At 38.3% G+C, this 25,532-nt stretch overlaps 2 protein-coding genes, 1 long non-coding RNA gene and 1 other non-coding gene across 7 annotated transcripts; 2 read left to right on the top strand and 2 right to left on the bottom strand.

Moving 5' to 3' along the window:
* Window positions 1-142: 142 nt before the first annotated feature.
* trnap-agg lies at window positions 143-214 on the bottom strand. The gene has a single exon. It is a non-coding gene; the product is annotated as a tRNA-Pro (tRNA).
* Window positions 215-2,420: 2,206 nt separating this feature from the next.
* fam114a1 (family with sequence similarity 114 member A1) lies at window positions 2,421-12,802 on the top strand. Of its 2 annotated transcripts, none has more exons than XM_034688706.1 (14): window positions 2,421-2,487; window positions 2,609-2,671; window positions 3,903-4,238; window positions 4,486-4,570; window positions 4,689-4,921; window positions 5,895-6,029; window positions 6,126-6,278; window positions 6,366-6,522; window positions 7,977-8,062; window positions 9,118-9,363; window positions 9,664-9,803; window positions 9,892-9,964; window positions 10,385-10,438; window positions 10,582-12,802. In XM_034688706.1, the coding sequence occupies exons 1-14, from the start codon at window positions 2,422-2,424 to the stop codon at window positions 10,705-10,707; spliced, it is 1,953 nt and encodes a 650-aa protein (XP_034544597.1). In that variant the 5' UTR covers window position 2,421; the 3' UTR covers window positions 10,708-12,802. The 2 variants fall into 2 exon arrangements, with proteins under 2 accessions (XP_034544597.1, XP_034544596.1); XM_034688705.1 differs by having other exon boundaries at window positions 6,366-6,561.
* LOC117816442 lies at window positions 12,678-19,993 on the bottom strand. 3 transcript variants are annotated; one of them, XM_034688707.1, is made up of 10 exons: window positions 19,686-19,993; window positions 18,768-19,037; window positions 16,607-16,891; window positions 15,146-15,256; window positions 15,010-15,048; window positions 14,832-14,876; window positions 14,695-14,736; window positions 14,568-14,600; window positions 14,425-14,472; window positions 12,678-12,919 (listed from the first exon to the last, which is right to left on the bottom strand). In XM_034688707.1, exons 2-10 carry the CDS (start codon window positions 18,805-18,807, stop codon window positions 12,867-12,869), a joined length of 696 nt encoding a protein of 231 aa, XP_034544598.1. In that variant the 5' UTR covers window positions 18,808-19,037; window positions 19,686-19,993; the 3' UTR covers window positions 12,678-12,866. The 3 variants fall into 3 exon arrangements, with proteins under 3 accessions (XP_034544598.1, XP_034544599.1, XP_034544600.1); XM_034688708.1 differs by having other exon boundaries at window positions 14,695-14,733; window positions 19,686-19,990; XM_034688709.1 differs by lacking the exons at window positions 18,768-19,037; window positions 19,686-19,993 and adding an exon at window positions 18,263-18,301.
* Window positions 15,553-20,588, top strand: LOC117816443. Its single transcript, XR_004631954.1, has 3 exons — window positions 15,553-15,699; window positions 16,632-16,836; window positions 18,821-20,588. It is a non-coding gene; the product is annotated as an uncharacterized LOC117816443 (long non-coding RNA).
* The last annotated feature ends 4,944 nt before the right edge of the window (window positions 20,589-25,532 follow it).

The raw sequence follows: 25,532 nt of genomic DNA, 5'->3' as shown, positions 1-25,532 counted from the left end.
AAAATAGTAACAAATTGAAGTGGACTGTTTCTACTGTTTGTTTTGAGAGCTCAGTAACAAATAGAAAAGATAGAAAATTAATTCTTGAATATCACATAACCCATTTTATCAGTATTATTTAGGATACGGCGCAAACAAAATTGGGCTCGTCCGGGATTTGAACCCGGGACCTCTCGCACCCTAAGCGAGAATCATACCCCTAGACCAACGAGCCACCGTGGCACATTCATGATACTACAGACACAATAAACTCAAAATACGACATTTTTTGGTTTTAAAAGCGTTTAATGAAACATTAATGAAAACTGTGATAAGACAGCTATCTGAGTCAAAACTATGACGGCGCGAAAACCAATTAAGGGCACACACTATCCAAACAAGTGTCGCGGTGAGGTGAGATGATTCACTGCTGCCAACTTCCGCCTTCGTTTAAGACCTCTCTGAGTCTCAAGTTGGACTCATTTTTTCATGCTATTCATTAACCTCAAATGTATTGTCCAAATCACAAATATCTGATTCAAATTTTAGCGCATTGACCAGTTTTCCAAGAGTCAAATGAATATGTGTCATTAACATAGACTGTATAAAATCATCATCATTAACTATTAAATAAATAAAATACTTTAATCAATGCATGAACCATGTATGCTAGAGAGACATTTCTAAACGAAACGTCAATAAATTTCTAGAAACATTGCATGCAAAAAAGAGGTTAAAGTAAGATTTTTCTAAACTGTATTGCATCTACTGTTGTTGGCGTAAATTATCCGAAAAACAAGTAAAACAACAACAAAAATGAATAATAATTATATATAGGCATGGGCCTATATTTCAGCTATATCCAACCAACCAAGCCACCATTTTTTGAAAGCTTTCTTAATTTGTTTGAAAAGACTGCACAGTGAAAACACCTTTTATGAATAAAAGAAAACAGTCGTAAGCCTATATGTTTTTTGTCCCCCACACAAAATCCCACTGCAACTATCCAAATAAACTAATAATATCCCACAACAAGCAGCAAAGGTCATTTGAGAGTGCTATAAATGAAAGCCAACAAGGGAAATTTGTATTATTTGCAGGTAGCAAATGTATTGTGTTAAGAAAAAAGTGATGACCTAGGAAGAAAAAGGGAGAGCAACAAGCTTTGATTTTGATGTGAATGGAGCCCTGATAATGTATTGATTAAAATCCTTTTTTCAGACTGTACCTGTACTTCTTTATTAGAGCAGAACTACAAGCTTTGGCTTTACTTCCTGGTGTGCTTATCTGGAGACTGAAATATGTTCTAATTTTACAATTACATTGTGTAGTTAAATTTTTACAGACTCTTTTCTCCAAGGCCATGTGAATCTTAGAACAAGTCAACTCTGGGACTAATGAACCTGACAAAAAGTTTTTTAACAGAGTCAATGTATTCGTTTTGAGAAATAGAAAAAAAAAATGCTTTGCAAATATGTCACTTTCAACACAATCATTTAAAAAATATGTTGTCTTTATTTAAGGCTTCATTCTTTATTGGGTTGAATAATGTTTAAATTTAACGTTGAGGTTTACTTGTTTAATTTCACCTGTTTATGTTTTTATTGAAAAAATGAATTTCATGTTAAACCTTTCAATGAACCCTGATTGTTTCCAAGGTGTTTTTTCCATGCTACATTTTAACTTAAAGAAAAGAAAGGGAAGGACTTGAAACTGACACATCTTGTAACTCCGGGGGAATTCAAGACAATCATAAAAGACAGAGAAACAAGCTCAATTGGATCTTGTGAGTGCACTGTGTAATCATGTAACCATGTGAAACTGTGACCGTATTTTATTTGTGTTGTTTTGTGTGCTTGTTGTGTGTTGTAACCTGTTTTGTGCTGCCATCTTGGCCAGGTCACTCTTGAAAAAGAGGTTTAAAATCTCAATGAGTCGTTTACCTGGTTAAATAAATAAAGAAATAAAGTAGCGAAAAACTGTTTATCTTTAAAATGTTATAAAGGATGTTTGAAAAAACTTTTAACTACTGTTACTTAATATACTCATGATGCTCAACCACATACTCATAGAGTAGGTGTCCATGCACATCATATTCAGATTTTGTACTTTTGAATTCTGTTGATGTAATAACTGTAATTATATTAATTGTTAATTTTGTATATTCTTATGTTATTTCATTTTTTGTATCAACTATTGTCTTTATATGTGTCAATTTAGTATTTTTTTAAATTCATTTTTGATATTTGAACACTATTTGGGTGTATTTTAATGTATTTTCTTTTAATTGTGCAAATAAATAAACATAAACATAAACATAAACAAAGAAAAAAGAAAGAAAGAAAAAGTAGAAAAAAATGAACAAATGTTTGATAGTAGGCTAGGAAGGCCGAAAAAAATCTTCATCTAAAACACCAGTCTATTCAAGTGGATAAGGAAGGAATGGGGACAGTGTTGTCTCTCAAACCTAGATTTGGCAGTTCAAGTGAAAAATCGTTGCATTTCATTGTAAGAAGTTGTTCAAGTTAGCACTTCCTTATTGTGTCAAAAAAACAAGAAATGTCCAGGCATAGAAACAGCTGTCTTTAATGCAGTGGCTTATCTTGTCTGTTGTTACTCTTTGGTTTAGTTATCTGCCGGCCTGCCGACGTGGCGGGGCGGAAGAGAGAAGCTGCTGGCTGGCACCAGACGGGTGAGCTGCGCCGTCACTTTCATAAACACAAACATGTCTTTTGGCTTTATAACTTTTCTTAAAATGAAGACAACTGTAACAGACACAGAACTGCAAAAATACTTGTGTTTCAGTCTAATGCATCCGCTGCAGTTTTGAGCAAGAGTTTGTATGAGTCGAGCGGAGGATGACATTACTGCCTGAATAATAGCTGAATTGTCATATCGGCTCTCAGATACAACAGTGTCCTTGTGAAGTGTCTGTTTTGTAGGTTATCTAAACTGTAGCATTATACTGTTACAAAATAGTATTAAAACAGGCAGAGTAGGCTTTGTCAAACATGGAGAAGAGGGCTGATGTTTTGATGTTACATTAACTTAATAAGTTTTATTGTTGAGTGTTCACAGGCTGCAGTTACATTTTCACTATACTGTGACAGCTCACTGAAAGGGTGCTGCATTGAAAATCTAACATTTTCTGATAAATTACAAAAAAACAGTGTCTCATCGTGGGTTGTTTGTGCCTTATTTTACTGTCTGTGGTATTTTTGTGCTAAATGCATATTGACAGTATCTTATGCGTACAGTATATCAGAGATAACGTTATGCTGGATGACATTTTACTTAAAGGAAGCAACCTCAAACAAACTAAATGATAGAAAACATTGGGATGACAGTAATGACTGGATGCATGAACAGGAACTCACCACTAGATGGTGCTATTTAACCACGAAGCCAGACGAGAAGATGTCATCCTTAACTTGGCTTCAATATTTACTTTTAGGGGTTTAGAGCAGCACAGTTGTAACTACTTATTGTATTTAAAATACTGTAGCAGAGAGCAATTATCATGTATTAAAGCTTGGTCATATCATTTGAAATCCCTGAACTCATATCAGTCAATTCATGACTAAGAGACATTCTTTGTTAAACATCAAGTGATTCTCTGAGAATACTCTCTGAATTAAAATTAACATGGTACAGACTCTACACCCCAGATGAGAATGCAAAATAATGCCAAAAATAGAATGCATGAGACTAACTTCGTTTTTCTGTGTTGACCATAAGGTTTGGGTAAATACATCTGTGAATTGTGTCAAGACAAAGAGATAAAAATCATGTTTTCATGAGGAACAAATAAGGAGAGGAATGCATGGATGAGTGCTGGTGATGAAACTGAGAGAGAAATAATAGGTTTCTTTTTTCATGTGTATGAATATGCTCACTTAAACCCAAAACCTCTTCTCTTCCAGATCACCATGTCACAGGTTGCTTCCTTAGACTTGGACCCCTCTGCTGACATCACATCTCCTCCCACCCAGGACCCTCAAACTGACCCTGACTCCTCACATGATATTACAGCAGCCTTCCCTCCACCCTCAGCCCCCCTGGAGCCCCCTCTGACCCCTGAGAGTTCAGTCCTCCCACAGCCCACTGAGGAGATCACCACAGAGGACAACATTGCTGAGACGCATGCATCAGAGGCGCAGACAGAGCAACCAGAGGCTGCTGCTGAAGGTCAGGTGATTGAGTGTGACCAACCAGTGAGCCTGGAGGCTGACGCTGAGGCTGCAGAAAACAATGAAGAGGTGTGTAGGGCAAGTTTCTTAATTTACAGCTGATGACATGATGTGTGAAGTTTTCAAGAGGGAGACTTTTGGCAACTTTGTTATTTGTCTCTCTTTTTTGAGAGAAAGAATGAATCAATATGGCTAGGAAATAAGATCAATGTCTGGGTCAGCAGATACTTCTGTAACTCAAGAAGTACTTCAAATGCAGACAAACATAATGTTCTTTAACTGTTACAGTAATGTGAATGTGTTTGTGTGTTTTCAGAGGTCTCTCCAGGAAAAGGAAAAAGGTTGGGGTGGTTGGGGTTCTTGGGGGAAATCTCTCCTCAGCAGTGCCACCTCCTCAGTGGGTGGGTTGTCTGTCCTCATAACCTTCCACTATCTAATACTTCCTCATGCATACTTGATTGTTTCCTTACAATCTCCCTCCTGAACTCCTCGGTCATTTACCTTTATCTGTGTGTGCAGGTCAGAGTCTGACCTCAGTGAAGGTGAAGGCAGGGGAAGCTCTGCGCCTCCACAAGACCTCAGTAGGAGAGGAGGCACACGAGGAGGAAGGGGAAGGTGTAGAGGAGAGGAGAGAGGGAGAAGGAGGAGAAAATGGAGACATTGACCTGTCAAGCTCTGCAGAGTCCTCTACGAGTGCTGCAGCTCCTGGCAGGGGTGTCTTCTCTACCATCACACACGCTGTGCAGAACACTGTGAGTCATGAGACACGCACGCACACACACTGCAGACTGTCCACCTCACCAAGCTGCAAGCTCATGTGACTACAGCCAGCCAGTTCAGATGAAATCACTGCATTCTAATGCAAACCTGCTTAGTTAAGAAACCAGTTACCTAAGACATGATCAGGATCACAGATCTTCAAAATAGTTTATTTAACAATGTCACTTTTGTAAGATCTGTATCACTATCAGATCCTTCTGGAAGAAAATGATCATCCCAATAAAAATGTTGTAGCAAAATAATAAGTTACTATGGTGGCTTTAAATTCAAAAATAGCTTCTTGAAACTTTAGAGTCATATCTGGAATGTTTAAAGTTGAATGTGTGTCTGTTTGGTTCAATTTCTTTTGCCACATGAGTACCAAAACGAAGAAGAGAAAAGAATAATAGAAGTGATGTTTAGATGAAGACGGACTGTTAAATGTTGCTTTCTGGATCTGGATCTCTGTAAGATTGAGGCCTAAAGACACACAGTCAGTTTTTACTTGCTGCTAAAAGAAAGAATGAAAATGAGACATTTGAGATGTACTATGAATTAGAAGGTCCAAATTTTGTCTTAACATCTTACATTTAAATATTATGAATACCATTTATATATCATTGTTTTCATATGAAATAGTTTATTTTACACTGTGCTCGCAGGAACGTATCAAGCAATAGCACATTGAAGTGAATATCACTGGTGAAGACAGAATAATAACTTCAATGATGAGATAATAAGTCACACTCCAGCTAGTTTCTCTAACAATCTTAAATTGTGATCAGCTGTCAAATCATAGAGACTCTTCTCTTATCATTTGAATGATTGTCAGAATTTGTACTCATTTATGTGTAATATAATTTTTTTTAGGTAACAGTTATTTTTAATTTTTCTTAGTTTCTGTGCTTATTCTCTCTCTCACTCAGTTTCTCTCTCCCTCTCTCTCCCTCTTTCTCTCTCTCAAAGGGTAAGTCCGTGATCAGTGGAGGTTTGGATGCCTTGGAGTTTATTGGAAAGAAGACCATGAATGTTCTAGCCGAAAGTGACCCAGGTTTCAAAAAGACCAAGACCCTGATGCAGAAAACAGTGTCACTAAGTCAGGCAAGCAATTTAAAATTTGGGGAATCTCTACTCTCTACTTTCAATAGAGTGACAGTTATGCAGCAATGGTGTATCACTTTTTATCTTATTCTTCAGATGTTAAAGGAAGCCAAAGAAAAGGAGCGAGCACGTCTGGGCAACCAGCCAATGAGTGAACCAACAGCACACTATGGTATACTGTTTGACGACTACCAGGGGCTGTCGCACCTCGAGGCCCTGGAGATCCTGTCCAATGAGAGCGAGGGAATGGTGAGCCAAATGTGTGAGAAAAAAATATTCAAAAAGTCACATAAAAAATAGTTTTAATGCATTTATAAACTCCCTCTCTACTCATAGGTCCAAGCCTACCTCTCTTCACTGACAGAAGAAGAGCAGGATGAGATAAAGAAGGAGCTGATTTTTATTAAGGATATCTTTATTAACCAAGAGGAAGAGGAGAAAGGAGTTGAAGAGGAAAAAGAAAAAAAAGAAGAAGAACAGACGAAGGATAACGGTGATCTAAGTTCCCACTTACACTGTTCTACCCCCCTATGTGAGTGAGCCAAACAAACCTGCTGGAGGTAGAGAAGGTCTCTGAGCACTGACACAGGATCAGTTTTCTTTATTCCCTTACTCCTGTTTGAACTCTGTCAGACAGATAGAATTCCTGATACTGGATCAGATGGATCAGATGATTACGAACTAAATTGTTGTTTCACTTTGGTTGAACTTTTCATTCTAAAGTAACAGTTCAGTTTTTTACTCATTATTTGAGGCATTTTGGTTGTTTTAATTGTGAAAAGAGAAAGAGACGCTCCTATCTCTCTGTTAATAACTTCCTATGGATCATTGATTAAAATCTGCTGGACATGTCACTAATAGAGAGACCTTTATTGGATTATTTAAACTAGAGTAAACATGATAGTATGGCTGAATTTCTAGTTATGTAAAGAAACAAACTACTGTCTTGAGTAGATACATCAATATTTTTTCAGCTAATGTAACTAAACAACAAATGTTGGATAAAAGCAATGTAGCTAAATCATAGCTAGCTGGCTAACTTCAGCTCCCTTGCTTACATAGTACCATTTGGATAGTTGGATAGGTAGCAAAATAACTTTTATAGCAAACATGGCCCGCAATACTAGCTTATCCTTTATGGCAAATAGAGCTGTCCTTCAGTCACTGACATGTGCCTATATGAGCACCAGGACAACTGCAGTTTACTTTACGGTAACATCATAAAGACTGATATAATGTTTGTAGAATGTAATATTAAAATTATCTATTTGCAAAAGCCCAAAAAACTCATGGGAACTTAAGTTTTATTCCTGATCAGATTTTGTCTCTCCTTGTCAAATAGAAATGTTTTACCAAAGTGAAATTCAGTGTCAAGAAGGAAGCCATGTGATGCCAAGATTTGGCTTTTATCAGAACTCACCAGCTTCTTCTTATTGAATACTTAAATAAAAACACATAAATGCAACTTATAATGAACCACATGAACCCTCAGGTGCAGAGTTCAAAGCAGATGTGGTGTTTCTTCTTCCTCTGGGGGTTTATCTTGGTGCCTGATCCAGTGTTGGTGCTCAGGAACCACCGACGCGTTCACATTACATCACAGATTCAAAACAAAACCGACAAAAATGATCTACCAGATTAAGATTTTGAATCTGCATTCTTCCTGTAAAAATGAACCTCTTATTTTGAATAATGTCCTGAAGTTTTAATTTATTTGGCATTAAAACAAAATGAGATGTGATGAGATGATGAGATGTGCAGCAGATCTCTGAAGGCAAACAAGATCATATAATCATGATCTCAGCATGGGGAAAACAGTGCACATGGAACAAATGTGCTTCCCTTTTATAGTTTTTGCATGTAGTGCTTTCAACTTTGCTGTGTAAATCAAGGTATACTTACTTGGCATTGATGTATGTGTATGTCTGTAATGTGTAACTCTGTCAGCAGCGGATGTTGAGGAGTTTGTGAGCGTTCTTACTGAGCTGCTGTTTGAGCTTCATGTTGCTGCCACCCCAGACAAACTCAACAAGGTGAGTCTCTCTCTCTCTCTCTCAAGAAGTCTCTCCCAGGGGTGTATTTTTAGGGACATGAATGCTGCTGAATCATGATGTGAGGTATGATAGCAATACAACAGGCTACTCAGTATCATTGTGATCCTCTTACTCTCCAGCGATTTAACACCATAACTAAATATTACTACTTTTCAATCTGACACAGAACTGGCTCAGAAGTGACGTCATTCATTAAACATCTACGGTATATTTACACCAGATTCCACCAAAAGTCTGCTACTGTCACAAGATTCATCACACATTCACAAACATTAATGGCGGTTTTCTGGTCCCTTCTCATGTATATTAATGCTTTTATTAATTGTATTACAGTGCTTCACTGTCACCCTTAAAAATAAGTCATAGTCAGGAGATGGATTTGACACCACAACCTTGCCGGCTCATGTTCACCATTTACTACTGTCAGCCAACAAGTATATTCACTATTACATCTCCATCAGATATCAATCACAGCATCAATCACAGCATCACAGCTGAAGTGCCTGTGCATGCGCCATCTTCTCCTTCCCTTGTCTAGGTGGACATTTTAAAAGTGCTTTTGTTTTTTAAGTCTCTGAACCTTCTTGTTAAAATCAGACCGGTCATAATGCCATTGGAAATTTCCATTGGAGAAATGCCATCAAAATAATTATTTCCATTCTCTGTATAAACAATTCATAAAAGCTATGAAACAAACTTTGTTTTGGAGTTTTCTGACAAGTTGACGTCGTAACTGTATTTTAGCCAGTTGCAAGTGGGTTGAAGTTTGGATGTTCAGACCTGACCTGAGCTTCAGTTATGTGCAACTCAATTTTATCCCATTTTTTCCCTTAAGATGTATATATTCTTCCCTCCTGCTGCTGTCTTATAAGAAATATAAAAGTTACCACCTTTGAAGTTCTTCTGAATATTCAGATTCACATATAGAGAACCTACATTAGCATATAATCGTGTGTATGCATCTGATTAACATACATCAAGACGGCAATCTCTCACCATGCTGAGCTGATGGGGGTGTAATTATGCTTCTCCAGGCTCGCAGGAGGGCTCATGATTGGGTGAGCGAGGTGGAACAGCCTGTCACTACGAAGATAGTCGGCAGTGAAACGCAGGACCTGCAGGGAGGAGAGGCATCACCTGAGGAGGCCAAGGAAGAGGAGAAGAAGAAAGATGGAGAAGGAGAAGGAGAAGAGCAAGAGGAGGAGATCAGCAGGGGGGAGGAGATGAAGGAAGGAGAGGAGGAGAAAAAGGAGAAAGAGGAGGACCCTAGATCTCCGGAGGTAAGGTCAACTCAACGTCATGTGGCACGAAACTGTGGAGTAGTTTTTTAAAGACCCTCCCCTCATCCTGCTGCCACAGGCTGGTGTGCTTTGATATACTTTAAAATATATATTTCAATTGTGTGTGTGTCTGTATGTGTCCACGTGTGTGTGTGTGTGTGTGTGTGTGTGTGTGTGTGTGTGTGTGTGTGTGTGTGTGTGTGTGTGTGTGTGTGTGTGTGTGTGTGTGTGTGTGTGTGTGTGTGTGTGTGTGTGTGTGTGTGTGTGTGTGTGTGTGTGTGTTCATCTCGCTCTCTCCAGGCTGTCTACATGTCATCAGTGGGAAGTCTGGCCGAAGTGACGGCTCGCAGTATTGAGCAGCTCCACAAGGTGGCAGAACTCATCCTTCACGGCCAAGAGCTGGAGAAACCAGCCAGAGACCAGGCGCACATCCTCACCAGGTGTGTATATTTGTGTGTTCATGCATATGTGTGAGATGCTTTTATGTGAAAGAAGTAAAATGTACTATAATCTACATTCTGATTCCAGGTTGACGTGTGCCATGTGTAAGGAGGTGGAGTGTTTGGCCAAGAAGTTCTCTGATACGTTACTTCTTGTCGGGGTAGGTGAGAGGGGTTGGGTTGTTGTTTGAGTTTGTGCGTGAACAGTGGGAGTATGAAAGGATAAGAGTGGTGTATCTTTTTTCTGTTGTTACCAAATCCCATAAAGGGGTTCAAAGCAGGAGTATATTAATCTGCTCTCAGTACTCTGTGACTTCCCCACCCTCTGTTGGTGCTCATCCCTGAGCCTCTCAGCTCATCAGGTTCTAATAAAAATATAAAATGTCACAAAAATAAAATTTACTTTTTTGGTGCATTTTGCTTTTATTGGATAAGACCGCTGAGGACAGGCAGGAAATGTGGGAATGCAGCAAAGGGTCCCTGGCAGAGTTGAACCAACAACTATTGAGGCGAGGTCTAGGACTCTTGTTAATCTAAAATCCACCACATCTTTGCTCATTGCTGCTTCCTGTCTCACTCAGGGTCAGAGGAAAGCAGAGGAGTTGACTCCGCTGGTAAACAGTGTGCTACAAGAGGTGAGATGCTCAGATTTTAGCTCAGATGATGATCATTTTAATCAGTATACAATGAATGAAGTTTTTGTTTTTAAATGAGAAATGATAATGATGATGAAGATGATGATGCCAATGATGCTGTTCTCTTGGTTGTCTCTCTGCAGGGCTCCAACAGCACAAACTACATCCACGATGCCTTTCAGCTGCTGCTGCCCATCCTGCAGATCTCCCACATCCAGAGCCAACAGAGTCGTCTCACTTCAGAACCCGCAGCACAAACACAACAGTAACACACATGCACACAGGCCACCTGCTCACCTGCTTGTCTTAATGTATCTGTTATTGTACAGTAAAGTATAGAGAATAGATTATTACAGATTAAGTGCTTTAATCTACATCAAGTGCCATAGTAACAGAGAGGGATGTTTTATATTTACATAATATAATATTGTGGATAACAGTTTAACAAACAGATGCATGTAAAAATGACACGGATACAGATTGTATTTGTGTCTCTTCCATGTTGTATCTCAGAATGTTATTTGAACCTTGTTTAGGAATATTAAGATATTTTCTTTGAGACTCCAGAGATGATTGGATGCATTTGATGAACAAATATGTTTCTTTATCATCTCAAAAAGCTTGAACCAAATACAAAACTTATTGAATTACTGAATATGTTAAAAGGATTTGACTTTAATGTATATTAAGCTTTTTTGCACTCCTTATGGTCCGTTGTCATTCCAACAGAAGGAGAATTGACTAACACTACTATGTTTTTATGAAATGTACTAATCTGGTTTGAGGCAAAATGCCAGTATTAGGGATTATTACTTTGTCTTGATTTTTTATGCTAAATTATGTGAAGCAATACTATGTTCTATTTTAGTCTTATGCAGCTTGATTTGAAAAAATCTTGTCTTCATGCTTAAACTTGCACGAGAAAACACTAAGTTTGCTCTTCTCTGTTAGTGTAAACATTGAATATTTAATGTAGGTGTATTCAATTTTAATTCACTCTAATGTGCTGCTACATTCAAAAGGTATACTTTATCTTTTTGGAAAATAGTCTTACGTAATAACTCTATTACTGAGAATCAGATGAGGAGATCAATACAACTTTCTTATGTTTCTCAAATGTGATCAGCTGATTAGTGCATTTTCTCACAAAGACTAGACACAGAGATGCAGCTGACCTGCTAGCACCTCAATCCACAAATAATCATGCATCTGGCTGGTTCAATGATCAAAAGTGTAGTAAAGTAAATAACATAATGTGTTGAAACAGAGTTTATGAGCATAAAGAGACTGAAGCAGGCAAAGAATAAGTCCCACTCGTGGTCAAAAAACACTGACACACCTTTATGTCAAATTGTCTATGTTTAGATCTGATTTAGGTCTGTGACACCACTAACCCTTTGGCTTCCACATATTCTCTTTTGGGCTGTCTGATGCTAATCTGGTATGTACAGCTGATATGGGTTATTTGTACATTCATCACACACATTGAGCTCTTTACAATTATTTGACATTTTGCTGATGCAAAATTATGGCTTAAAGCTTAAAGCCAAGCTAGAAACCTTGTAACGTGCTTCTGAGTCAGAGAGGTTATTTCCTGTTTCACATTTTGCAGTCTAGATAATATGCTAAGCTAACATGCTGCTGGCACTAGCTAAACATTTATCAAATAGAGATGAAATGATGGTTTTCTCCTCTAACTCTTGGCATGAAAGAAAATTAGTATTACCCAGATATTTTCTTACTTCTAAAACAAAAAACTACAGTGTCATTCCTCTGTCAAACCCTAAACACCTTGAAAAAGACTTTTACATTTAGTTTTGGTTGTTTTCATAATTAGACATTTAATGCTGTTTTACAGTAATCTTGATTATACAGTATTAATTCCCCAGAGGTGTGTACTACAACCGTTTCCCACAAAGTTTTTCCCTTCTCTTGTACCACCTGTGTTGAGTTTAAGCAGAAATCCCTGGATGCTCACACTGTTTTTAATAGCCAGTGTTAAATTCGCTCCCAGCTTCTAGCCTGCAGTAAGGATCTCTGGAGGAAATAAACCACTCTTTTTATCTGTCTCTGCTTTTTCTCTCTCCCTTTCAGAGATAAATAAATAGACAAGAAAAATGATTAATCACAGAAGTCATGGTCATTCCTGCTGTAATGTTTTCATCTCTTGAGCTACAGCCAGATGAAGTTGGACTGCCTGTCAGTGTTAATCTTGCCTTAAAAAACAAAAGAATAATAATAATTTTTGGAAGTCCAGTCATTTATTAGAATGGTCACTTTAATAATATTTTAAGATTCCCTTCTAATTAAGTGCACTTAGACCGTTTGAGGATGAAATGTTGGAAATAAATATGTATAACTATCTTCATGTGTCTGTGATGTTTTCATTTTCACTGCACAGGAGGCAGGGACTTGCAGCGCTCCTCTCTCATCGGGGCTGGTCCTCTGAGGTGGATGGATGGCCACGATGATGCAGATTTACTAAAAAGAGAAAATACAAACAGTACTGTATAATAAGCAGACTGGTGTTGACTGAAGTCGAATGATAGGGAAAAGAATCAGGTTGAGGTACAGATAGTGTTTTTAAGTTTTGGGTACTTGTGTAATTTTTTCATTTAATATGACCCCATCAAGAACCCATGTCACTCAAAGATTAAACTATATAATAGGTATATTAATGCCATCATGTTATTTGGGGATCAGACACTGAAGGATTTTGTATCATTAAGTTCCTTGATATTAAATATCTGGATTTACTATCTACAAAGACAACAATGGAACTGTTCGCACCTCTACCGCTCAAAAAGAAATGGGAGGCAACTCAAAATTGCATGCTGTTAGCAACTACCTCAAGTATCTAAAGTATAACCCTATTGGACAGTTTTTAAGACTTAATGGAAATTGCTCTGATGCTGAAAACTTCTCAGAAAACCACCATGGCAATTGTGTTAAAGAAAGGGTCCATATGTCTAATAGCTGGTTTGTTTCTCTGCTAAATATAATCTCTGCACTTTAAAAACAAAGCGAGCAGTTAAGAGACACTGGAATGTGCTAGAAGCAAAAGCATCTTTGAAGGACATCTGTAAATCCTCTCCTCTTTTCATTCAGGAGAGCACCCACAATGAAGAAAAATTGTCCATGTACAGAAACACCACTAAAATGAAACCCCATAGCTGACGACTACTTGCATGTATAGTTTTGGAACCTGTGCCTGCTGTAATAACACCACAAATACAAAACATTAGCAAAAACAACAGCTTTAAGTTCACAGTATCATGGACCAAAATATTACATTTAAATGTCATGTTTTTAAGTTATCCTTTAGCACTGTTGTATCAATAATCACAATACTTTACAGTAATATGATCATAGTATGACATTAAAATGGGCAAATGAGCTCAGTGACTTAGCTTAGGGTACTTAAGGTATACTTTAAACTGAGATTTAGCTTGGGCTTGCATTCCTTATATCTGTGCTTTACAATCCAGATCATTTCAGAAACATTCACAAACACTTAAAGTCTGAAGCAGTTTATGACTTTTCAGATTGTAGAGAAAGAAGGTATCATATTTATTTATTTATTTATTTCAGTTTTAAAGCCATGCCATAGCTCTACTTCACTACTTGTTAATTTTGTGTTATAATATTGAATTATGAATTAATGATATTAAATAGTTCACTAATTATGACCTGATAATTCTAACTTAAGCAGCTTCTGCATTAAAGTGATACAGAGTGAAATAAACTAATCCACCTTAACATGCAAAATGAAGGGCACTTTCTTTTCAGCTTGGGAAAGTATAATTGGGAAATTCTGAAACTGACTCATGCATATAATGAGTGTTTTTCTGCACTATGAAAAGATGAAGAAAAAAATGTGATGCATGACTTTACTTGAAACACAGCTTGTCTACACTGAGGTATTGTTACTTTTACTGGAGTTCAACATCTAAATAATTAATGTTCCTGATACAAAACTGACTTACCTGTGTAACAATTGTCAATATGTCCATCCAGCAGAGTTTCTATGCCATCTGAAAAAACATGAATATGGTTATTAACACAAAGAGTTTTGACTAAGTGATATGGAAATGTCCTTGTATTGTTGGTGTACGGTACAGTTCTGTACCTTGATGGTCAACTTCTTGAATGGGTGACAGACCTGTCCATAAAAGTAAAATAAGTTGTCAGAACACAGACTACATATTTACTCAGTGATTTTCATCATAACAGTGTGTATGTATGAAGTATCTGACCTGACCAAGACCGGGACCCTTGAGGGCGGAGGATCATTCCTGCTGAACAAGAAGAGGTCAGTAGAATCCAATTTAACTGAGACACATGTTAAGAAGTAATCTTGTGGTGTTTCTGTTGAATGACGAAATTTGCTTACGCGAGTTACCGCTGGAGATGGCATCTTCTGCATGTCTCTCAGCATCTGGTTTAAAATCATTAAAACAAACAAGGTAACAGGCAGATTTATAATCACTCATTTTAAAGAGTTGTAAAATCCATGTTTGAAATATCCCTCCACAAATACAGAACACAAAATGTAATCTTTAACTGCTGACCAGTGGAGCTGAGGTTGACAGGTTCCCTCTCTAGCTTATCTGAGACAAACAGAAACATATTCAGGTTATCTTCAGAAGATTAAATCAACTCAGTGATCTGTGTGAGTGCATTAATCTCTGTGTGTTTGTGTCTTACTGCCACAGCATCTCCTCCAGTAGATTTTTCCGATCACAGTCGTGACAACAGTCAACAGCACGACACACAGCAGAAGCAGCCAGAGCACCCTGACAGCACTACGCCACTCACCTAGGAGAGAGGGAGGGAAACAACAGAAACTTTACATGAAAAAATCAAGGCAAGCAACCACTATTACTTTTTCTTCTGATTGCTGTGTCAGCTTTCATGATTTCTTTTTCAGTGTATACAATGACAGAATTCAATCATCCAGGGACTAAACAGATCTTGAGAGTTTTTGGTTGATTTTGCAAACCTTAAAATTAAGACTGTAAGCATTAAAGCATTAAAGCGTTAATGTGATAAAGGTCTGAAATTAGCACATTACTTTTTTTAAATCCTAGCTATTTTGTCCTTTTCAGCACACCATAGTTAAGCCACCACAGCAACTTCTTGTCACAGATGAGCTGAGCATGCAGGTGCAACTAATCAACTAATGAGGTGCAACTATTTTGGAGTAAATCACCAAAGACCTGTGGATGAAACTACGTGGAAGAAGTTCAATCAAGACACTGGTAAGAATTGCTTTACATTGTAATTTTAGACTTAAAAACTGCTTTGAGATGCAAAAAATATAATTTGCGCTAAAAAATAGCATTTATTCCAATTAACTATGAAAATCAGCAATTAATCACTCTTAAGAAAAACACAACAGTTTGACAAACCTACGTACAAGTTTTATTCATTTAATCAAAATAGTAAGAAGAAACCTCATGAATTCAGGTATTTTATGAGACTAATGACTCAAATATAGCATTTTTTAAGATGATTGAATGGCTGGTTAATCATTTTAGCTTTGTTGCATTTTTTTATTATGTTATATGATTTGCAACAAATGACAAACTATTGTCAAAAGAAAGAGATTGAGAGATGTGGATGTTCCACATAAAGGGATAAAGCCAGAAAATTAATGGCAATATTTATGAAATAAATATATGCATAAAAGAAGCAGAAATGGAGGATATGATACGTTTTGTTGGAAATTGTTGGAAGAGCCAGCATGCAGAGTTTCTAGCTTTGAATACACGCACTGCAAAATGTGTCTTAGTGGTAACTCTTTTGCGGGGTGTTGGGGAGTTGAACAGAGGGAGAGGAGAGATATAGCCAAAATCAATTCAGATACAGTAGATTAAGATGAAGTCTCTGATCATACAGTACAGAGAGAGGAGGGGAAACAAAGTCACAAAGCTGAAGCAGGAGTCAAGTGAAGGGAAATTAAGACAAATCTGTTCTACTGAAAAAAAATAAGTCCACTTTGGACTAATCAAAGAAAGACAAATTTGAAGGAGATTGAATAAATTTTATCACAAATAAAAAAGATTGGCCAATTGTTCTGTCTCCTCTCTCCTCTTAAGTCTTAAAGTGAAGCCAGAATGATCACACAGAGAACAAAAGACTCGTCCTTCTAATCCTAATACCAACCTTTCGATGTCCGTTTCCATGGCAGCTCTTCCTTTGCTGTTACATTCATAACTGTTTGATTGGAGAGCCAAAGGAGACAGTGGCTTTGATTGGCTGACCTTGACATAGGTGGGACAGGGAGACAGCAGTAAAAAGCCATCAACTGTCTGTCATTATCCACCCCCTCTTCTTCCTCCTCCTCCTCAGGTGGTTGGATGTGTAAGGCGGTCAGATTACTGTGGCCGAACAAGGTGAGATTCAGTGTCTCTTTGTGCCTCAGTGACACCTCAAAATATACATTTAGACCTGTGAATAGATAGATAGATAGATAGATAGATAGATAGATAGATAGATAGATAGATAGATAGATAGATAGATAGATAGAACAAAGTTAGCATGTGACCCATTAAACAGTTATCATGATGGATGCTTTTAATTGTTAAACTAGAGGTTCCGGTACTTAGGCATGTTAGAGCTCATAGCAAAATGTTAACATTGGTATGCTAAGTTTTAGATGTTAACATACAGTGGGGCAAAAAAATATTTAGTCAGCCACTGATTTTGCAAGTTATCCCACTTAGAAAGATGAGAGAGGTCTGTAATTTTCATCAGAGGTACACTTCAACTATGAGAGACAAAATGAGAAAAAAAAATCCAGGAAATCACATTGTAGGACTTTTAACAAATGTATTTGTAAATTATGGTGGAAAATAAGTATTTGGTCAATAACAAAAGTTCAACTCAATACTTTGTAACATAACCTTTGTTGGCAATGACAGATGTCAAACGTTTCCTGTAAGTCTTCACCAGGTTTGCACACACTGTAGCTGGTATTTTGGCCCATTCCTCCATGTACTGTAGATCTCCTCTAGAGCAGTGATGTTTTGGGGCTGTCGCTGGGCAACACAGACTTTCAACTCCCTCCACAAATTTTCTATGGGTTGAGGTCTGGAGACTGGCTAGGCCACTCCAGGACCTTGAAATGCTTTTTACAGAGCCACTCCTTCGTTGCCCGAGCGGTGTGTTTGGGATCATTGTCATGCTGGAAGACCCAGCCACGTTCCATCTTCAATGCTTTCACTGATGGAAGGAGGTTTTGGCTTAAAATCTCACTATACATGGCCCCGTTCATTCTTCTCTTAACAGGATCAGTCGTCCTGTCCCTTTGCAGAAAAACAGCCCCAAAGCATGAGGTTTCCACCCCCATGCTTCACAGTAGGTATGGTGTTCTTGGGATGCAACTCAGCATCTTCTTCCTCCAAACATGACGAGTTGAGTTTTACCAAAAAGTTCTATTTTGGGTTTCATCTGACCACATGATATTCTCCCAATCATCCTGATCTTCTGGATCATCCATATGCTCTCTGGCAAACTTCAGACAGGCCTGGACATGTACTGGCTAAAGCAGGGGGACACGCCTGGCGCTGCAGGATTTGAGTCCCTCTCGGCGTAGTGTGTTACTGATGGTAGCCTTTGTTACTTTGGTCCCAGCTCTCTGCAGGTCATTCATCAGGTCCTCCGTGTAGATCTGGGATTTTTCTCACCGTTCTCATGATCAATTTGACCCCACGGGATGAAATCATGCGTGGGGCCCCAGATCGAGGGAGATTATCAATGGTCTGGTATGTATTCCATTTTTCTTACAATTGCTTCCACAGTTGATTTATTCACACCAACCTGCTTGCCTATTGTAGATTCACTCTTCCCAGCCTGGTGCAGGTCCCATTTTCTTCCTGGTGTCCTTCGACAGCTCTTTGGTCTTGGCCATGGTTGAGTTTGGAGTCTGACTGTTTGAGGCTGTGGACAGGTGTCTTTTATACAGATAAAGAGTTCAAACAGGTGCCATTAATACAGGTAACGAGTGGAGGACAGAATAGCTTCTTAAAGAAGAAGCTACAGGTTTGTGAGAGCCAGAAATCTTGCTTGTTTGTGGGTGACCAAATACTTATTTTCCACCATAATTTACAAATAAATTATTTAAAAATCCTACAATGGATTTCCTGGATTTTTTTCTCATTTTGTCTCTCATAGTTGAAGTGTACCTCTGATGAAAATTACAGACCTCTCTCATCTTTCTAAGTAGGAGAACTTGCAAATCAGTGGCTGACTAAATACTATTTTGCCCCACTGTAGTATATCAATATCAAATAGAGAAAGTTCATCTTTAGAAACTGTGAAATACCTGAAGCTGAGATGTTGCTCTGTAACTCTGACATGTCCATATCTGTTTCACAGATAAACCAGCTCTTTTCTAGATCTTCACCACCCTCTCTGGATTCTGCTGTTTGCTTTGACTTTCTTTTTCACAGGCTCGCTCCCACTTTCATGTGAAGGGTCACACATCTCCCCTTGCCTGATTTCATTTTTCCCCAATCTTCCCATTTAACCCCCTCTTCAGCTGAATCCTCGCACACAGGGTCGATAGGGTAGACAGAGGAGCTGACTTTTGATGCTGTGAAGGAGAAAGAGAGCGAACAACAAATTCAGAACGATTTCTCAGCAGGAGCAGCTGAAAGTGGAAAAAAATGAAATGCTCTCAAGTCAAGAATCAAAGAAAGATCTCAAAATGGAAACTGTTGCCTCCAGTTTATATCAGACAGACAGACTCCACGGGAGACACAAAAAAAAAAGAAGTAAAGTAGAACACATGTTGGAGTTCAAAGGCTAAAGAAACATTCTAACAAAAAGGGCAAAAGCTTTTAAGCGACACAATATGGAGACATTCTCCTGCAGCTGTCAGTCGGAGTAGTGGGGGTTCTATAATTGGGAGTCATTTTGAGCTCAGATGAGCAGAAAGAAGAGGTTGTATCTGAGTGAGCATGAAGAGGAAGAAAAATTAAGTCACTCAAGGAAAATAAAGTTTATCTTTCAAGGGTGACCTTTCATATAGAGATGGACCAAAACTTATTGAAAAACAAGGACCTTGGCTCTTCCTTCTTGTAAAACCTCAAAAGATTGCAAAATGACTGAAGCATTTTAGAAAAAACACAATCCTAAGGTCAGACACACACAACACACACACACACACTTAACATACACATACACATACACATACACACACAGGAGATATACCTCCATTTGAATCTATTTGGTTGCCCACCTTTTTTCAATGTGAAGAATTCCGGGAGGCAGATGATGAAGCGAGGATCACGAGGATGAGAAGTTTGGTCAGCGCTGCTCTTGTCATGGTTGCACCATATGACCAAACACACACAGACACACTTCTCACACCAACACAGGCATGACTTGTAGCTCGGGGTATCTGTTTTCTTTCTGAAAACAACACACATCCATTCATGCCCTCCCTCTCACCAGCAGTGTAGCCTTTGGTAGAAGCCCGATACTCCCTGACAGTACTGTCCATAATTCAAGGCAACAACGCAGCGACACACGTGTAGAAGAGCGAAGCAACATCACTTCCTATTACACTTCCTGTCGTTTTCCTCAGAACGAGTGAGAAATGGAGAGTTGCAGAAACAAAGAGTTTATATCAGCAGAATGTAAGTATGAAAGTTGTGTGTTTTTCTGTTTCTGGACGTGTGTGGGTAATGGTGTTATGATTGTCTTCTCTCAAGAAGAAATAAGGGGACTTTTTAGACTTAACCTTATAAAGTCCTGTGTGAACAACAACTCATAGGTAACTGATCAATCGTGTTGATTCTTGTGTTCTGTGTGGGTTAGTTTGGAATGTAATATCTGTTAGCCAGGCTGAGAGAAGACAGTACCAAACTCACCTTTCTTTAGACTTTTATGATATGCTGAGAAAAAAACAGGATCATCTGTGGTAGAACTGCTGTCTGCGTATGATGTGAAAATCAGGAGAGAAACCGTGAAACTAACAACCATGCTCTGATGTTTTGTTTTTTACTTGATGTGTTTTCCCCTGAATTTTGCCCATCGTGTCACTGTGAGATAATTCAGGCATCAATATGACTTCATCTGATATTTATGACTTGGAATGTCATATTTTTTTGTTACTGATAAGGTTTTATAGCATGATGAGATCCAAATGGTCAGTATAAGTCTGACTTATGGATATTTTTCCATAACTTTAACATTTGAAGTTGGCTTCTCTTAATCATTTCTCTTCAGCACTTTACTATTGCATACTATTTCATATTTTAACACTTTATTACGCTATATTCTCATGATATACAACACTTATGGGAAATTTTGAAATATGTCACCTATAATATTAAAACATATAATGTAATAGATCATATCATAATAATTCAATAACATAGTGAGTTTCACAAGTGTCACATTGTTAACAAGTGCTTGACATCATGATAGGCTGTGTCATAATTATATTAATTAAGTTAAAGACATTGTGGGGGATTTTAACTGTGTCCCTCTTACACAGATTTCTCTTCATGACCTTCATAGTGAAATGAGATTATCAGTGATACGATTGGCCGAGAAAAGTAGTATTAAGAAGATGATCTGTAGTTCCTTCATTTGCATCCACAATAAATGCATACTTCAGCAAGAGTCACATCCAATGACAGTACGTGATAGTGCTCATGGGAAATGCAGTCTGCATCACTGAAAATAATACTTATTTTGTCCAAAGTCACCAGAACCGACAGTACATGAAAGCTCCTCACTCCTCACCCTTAGGAGAATGTTATCAAGTAATAATACGATAAAGGTTTAATGATCTCTAATTGAATCTGAATTGTAAGAGTGGTTGGTTTTCATGTTAAATCTTAAAAAAGATTTAACATGAAATAGCCCTCAATGGACATCGTAGGCCAGCTAGTCCTTGAATTGATGTTACAATAGTGGAGTAGGCATAGTAGTAGAGGAAATTACATTTCTATTTATCACTTTGTATTTCACTCCATTCTAAAATAAATATGTATTTTTTCCTTCACACTGTTTGACTTGATCTCTGTTGGGTGTTTAGTGTTGCTCAGATTTTATGGTTGAGTTCCTGAGAGGCACTTATCATGGCAGGCGTAGCGGGGACACACATACACACACAGGCAAGATCAGACAAACACACACATACTCAAACACACAAACACAGGGATGAGCGTGCTGTCAGGTGGAGTCTTATCTCGTCTCCACAGCGGCTTGCCTCTCTCAGGGCTCACTCAGCAGCTTACAACCAGATGGAAGCAGCCAAAACTAAACAAAAAAAAATCACATTCTATCCTTTTATGTCCAATCAAACCTCCTTCCAACTTGTATTTTTCCAATTATTCTGAGTGTATTGCTGATATGTGCTATTTATTTACCCACATACCACCTGTGAATGTGGTGTAGCTTATCATATAGAGAGGCCAGGTGTTCTAGCTTAAGAATGTGTATTGTTTTATGCGAAAGAGAACCTTGGGTGTGCAGCCACCGAGACATCATCCATTTATTTCTTGGCTTCTTATCAAGCCTTAACTTTGGCTATTGGCACCTCACTGTTATTGGTTTTCTGGAGCCAGAAGTGACCACATTTAGAGGAGGGTGGTGGTGGAGACTGAACGATTAGCAAACGTCAGGCTATCAAAGCTGAACAGTCTAAACCAAGTGACTAAATTATTAGCCTTTGGCCTCATTTTAACATCATAGTTTTCTGCAAGAAAATGTCATCTTTTAAAGACAGTAATGAGAATAGATTTAGCCAATATGAATCCACTCATTTGTTTAAGGACTACTGTTTTAAGGCCTTTGGTTTGGCATTTGGATTAGACATCCAGTAACACATTTGGAGGGAAGAGCGGATATGTTGTAACTCTATCCCTGATTAAGTGGTCGTTTTGTAGCAACTAAGTAATCACGAAGGACCCATAAGGCACACCCTACTTGGTTATTTCCCCTCTAATTGTGACCATAATTTTCAAAATGTTCATGATGCCACATTGGAGAAGACTCTGATTGAGATGATAAACTCATCATGAAAATATTGGGTGTTTAGCCAAAGCTGTGTTCCAACCAGTTCTCAGGAAATGTTTCAGTGGATTAAAAATCTGCTCATCTCAGTCCAAGTTGCCTCCCATGGACTCTGCTTCAACTACGACAGGGCTTGTAGAAAAGCCTGCTGGTGAAGTCATTTGCAAAAATAATAGGGTTATGGAACAAAAGATCATAGTTGCAAGACTTTTAATACATTACTTAAGTGGCAGGGCATCCAGGTCGCTCACCTGGTATATTGTGTGCCCCATGTATGATGGCTCAGTCCTTACCCAACAGCTTGGGACTGATTGTGACGCAGACCTTTTGCTGCCTGTCATCCCCTCTCTTCCCGCACTCCTGTCTCTGGGTAACTATTATATGAAATCTTAAGGGGTTCAAAATATCACCTTTATCATCAGAAGTGACACCAGCTCAGCCTAACCATAGGACTGCTCCAGGAAAAAACTGGAGACATTGACATAGAAAATATATCTCCAAATTAGTATTTTGGGCAGCCTTGATTATGTTTCTTATGCTTTCACCTGTTCATCAATACTACAAATATAGCTTTAGCAAGTACTCTCACCATCCTCATTTATATTTTAGGAGGCTGCAAATGATATCCAGCTACAGAAAAGCTTGAAAAGATGGCAGAGTATAAGAACACACAGTTGTTGCTATGGAAACGTTACACCCCCTGCCTTTGGGCTCTGGAAAATTGTGGCAGGGATTTCTTCCACTATTTTTGACATTTCAAAAATTTTATGATTTATGAACTTATCCAGAAATTAATCCACAGAATACATTATGAGGAATTTATCTTAGTTTGTTGACTAGGAAACCACACTATGTTAAAGGTTTAAAAACAGATGTAAAAACAGACTGTCAAAAACATATATACAGAAACAGGGTTTTCTGTTCTATGTACAGTATGTTGGATCCAGTGTGTTATGCTGATCAAAACAGTTTTTATTAGCTGCAGTGACAGAGTGAAATTCAGTTTTCCGGGGGATCAGCTGGAAACTCTTCTGAGATCTTCAAGCCTCCTTGAAATCTGATTAGAAAGCCACAGGTACTTGCTCTCCTTTACTGAGGTGTTTCTGTGTGTGATTAGTAAACCGCTGTGATTCTACTGTGTTCACTGACCAGCCAGCAGAAAAAGGAAGCCACCGTTTGGTGTCACACAACGTGAGCCAAACTTTCAACCTGATAGTTTGCCAGAAATCTAATTAATCAGTACTGGGTTTGATTGGATGGAAGCTCCAGCAGATGGACAGGGAAGATTAAATTTGACAGCTGACTGAAAATGTCTACAGAGAGTTGGGTCTTGAGAGGGAAGCCAGGTGTTCAAAAGTTCTGGTCCATGATGTAATACTTCACATTTGATTGCTTTTCCAACGTAAAAGCCAAGGTGTAGGTATTTTAATTGGCTTGCCAGGGTCAGTGTGTCTCATGGTCTATTCAAAGATATTAAAAAGGATACATAGTCACCAGATTGCCATCCCATTTAAAACAGATATTGATTCTCAGAGATACCAAAAAGAATTTGCCATGTTTTTCTCAAAAGAAGTAACTTAACTTTTTTTTTTCTTTTATGCAGAGATGAGAAAACTGATACAACTTTCATGTCTTTCCTGTTGTGTAACTGGAGCCAGGAAAAAAATAGCTAAATGACACAAGACTCCAAGAAGTCACAGCACTCAGCCAAGAAGGAGAATTGCACGTAATCCCATGAACTAGATATAAAGGTTAATTTTTTGCACACATAAAATAAGAGAATATACAGACAGGACTGTTTCTAAAAGGGTAGCCAGGGGTGGCATGGCCCCACTTGAAATTTGATAGGCCACCCCTTGTGCGACCTCAAAAACCTTGGCTACTCGTTTTGTCAAAGACGGGACCTCTGAAATAGACTGTTTTGGCCATGTTGCACCAGGCTGTTAGTAGCTTTCTTTCCATTTCAGCATTGCACATTTTCTTTTGTTTCTTTTTCTTTCAGACAGATTAAGTAGCTTAACCAGCTGTTTCCCCATGCTATTAATATGTATGCTATGCATAGCTAACTATCCATTGGCTCCAGCTTCAACAAGGATGGTATTAATGTTCTTATCCAACTCCTGACATGAAAGAAAGCAAGAATGTTTCCCAAATATCTAATTTTCCTGTACATTTCTGTAAATCTGTATCTGTTGTTTAGTTATTGATTTCATTCAGGTGTTAAGTTAATATTCCTGTGTCACTTTGTCTAGCTCAATACAAATCTCCACACTTCTGGATCCATGGACTTTGAGGCTTGTTTCCAGACAGTGTGTGTGTTGAGGGCTGTCCCACTTGTCAATTTATGGAGCCTATGAGAGCTCTAATGCAGACTTGAAAACATATTCTAGCCTGCTTAAGAGTCCCCTCCCAAAACTTTGAACTGTGCTCAGATATAAATTCAAATCTGTAGCATTTCCTTTGTTATAATTTCGGCTGCTAGGATAGGTTTATAAATTTTAATTACTCCATGACCTTCACTCTAACACCTTCCTCAGGACTTACTTAGCATATTTAGCTCTTTTGCATGAATAATGGCAGGATTAGCAAAGCTGTCATTATGTTACTTTTATGAGCCGTAATGAACTCTACAGCCTTCGGAGATCACTGACAGAATTTACCACACTTAGTTATAGTTTCATCAGACACCCAACTTTAAGTTTTTCCACCCTCAGACCTTTTTATCATTTGACTACATTAAACACAAGCTTTGTTAGAATCTAATTTGTCCTCCAGTGTTGACTAGGTGACAAGTACATGTTTGCTTGCAAGAGTGTGCTTGCATTTGTGTGAATGTAAAGGAAAAAGGGATTATGGGCGTTAATTTCACCACTTCTCTTACACAGCAAGTAACTTGCTGAATATTCCACACATTAACCACACATTCTGTTAGACACATCAACAGTCTACCAGGGGTGTCAAACATACGGCCTGCGGGTCAAAACCGTTCCGCCTGAGGCTCCAATCTGGCCCGCGGGATTACTCTGCAAAGTGAATGAATAACAGAGAAGACCTGAAG

Source organism: Notolabrus celidotus, chromosome 7, assembly GCF_009762535.1.
Source record: "Notolabrus celidotus isolate fNotCel1 chromosome 7, fNotCel1.pri, whole genome shotgun sequence".
In the NCBI taxonomy this organism is placed as follows: Eukaryota; Metazoa; Chordata; class Actinopteri; order Labriformes; family Labridae; genus Notolabrus; species Notolabrus celidotus.
Note: the sequence above shows the minus strand (reverse complement) of the source record. Positions and strands in the feature narration are given on the sequence as shown.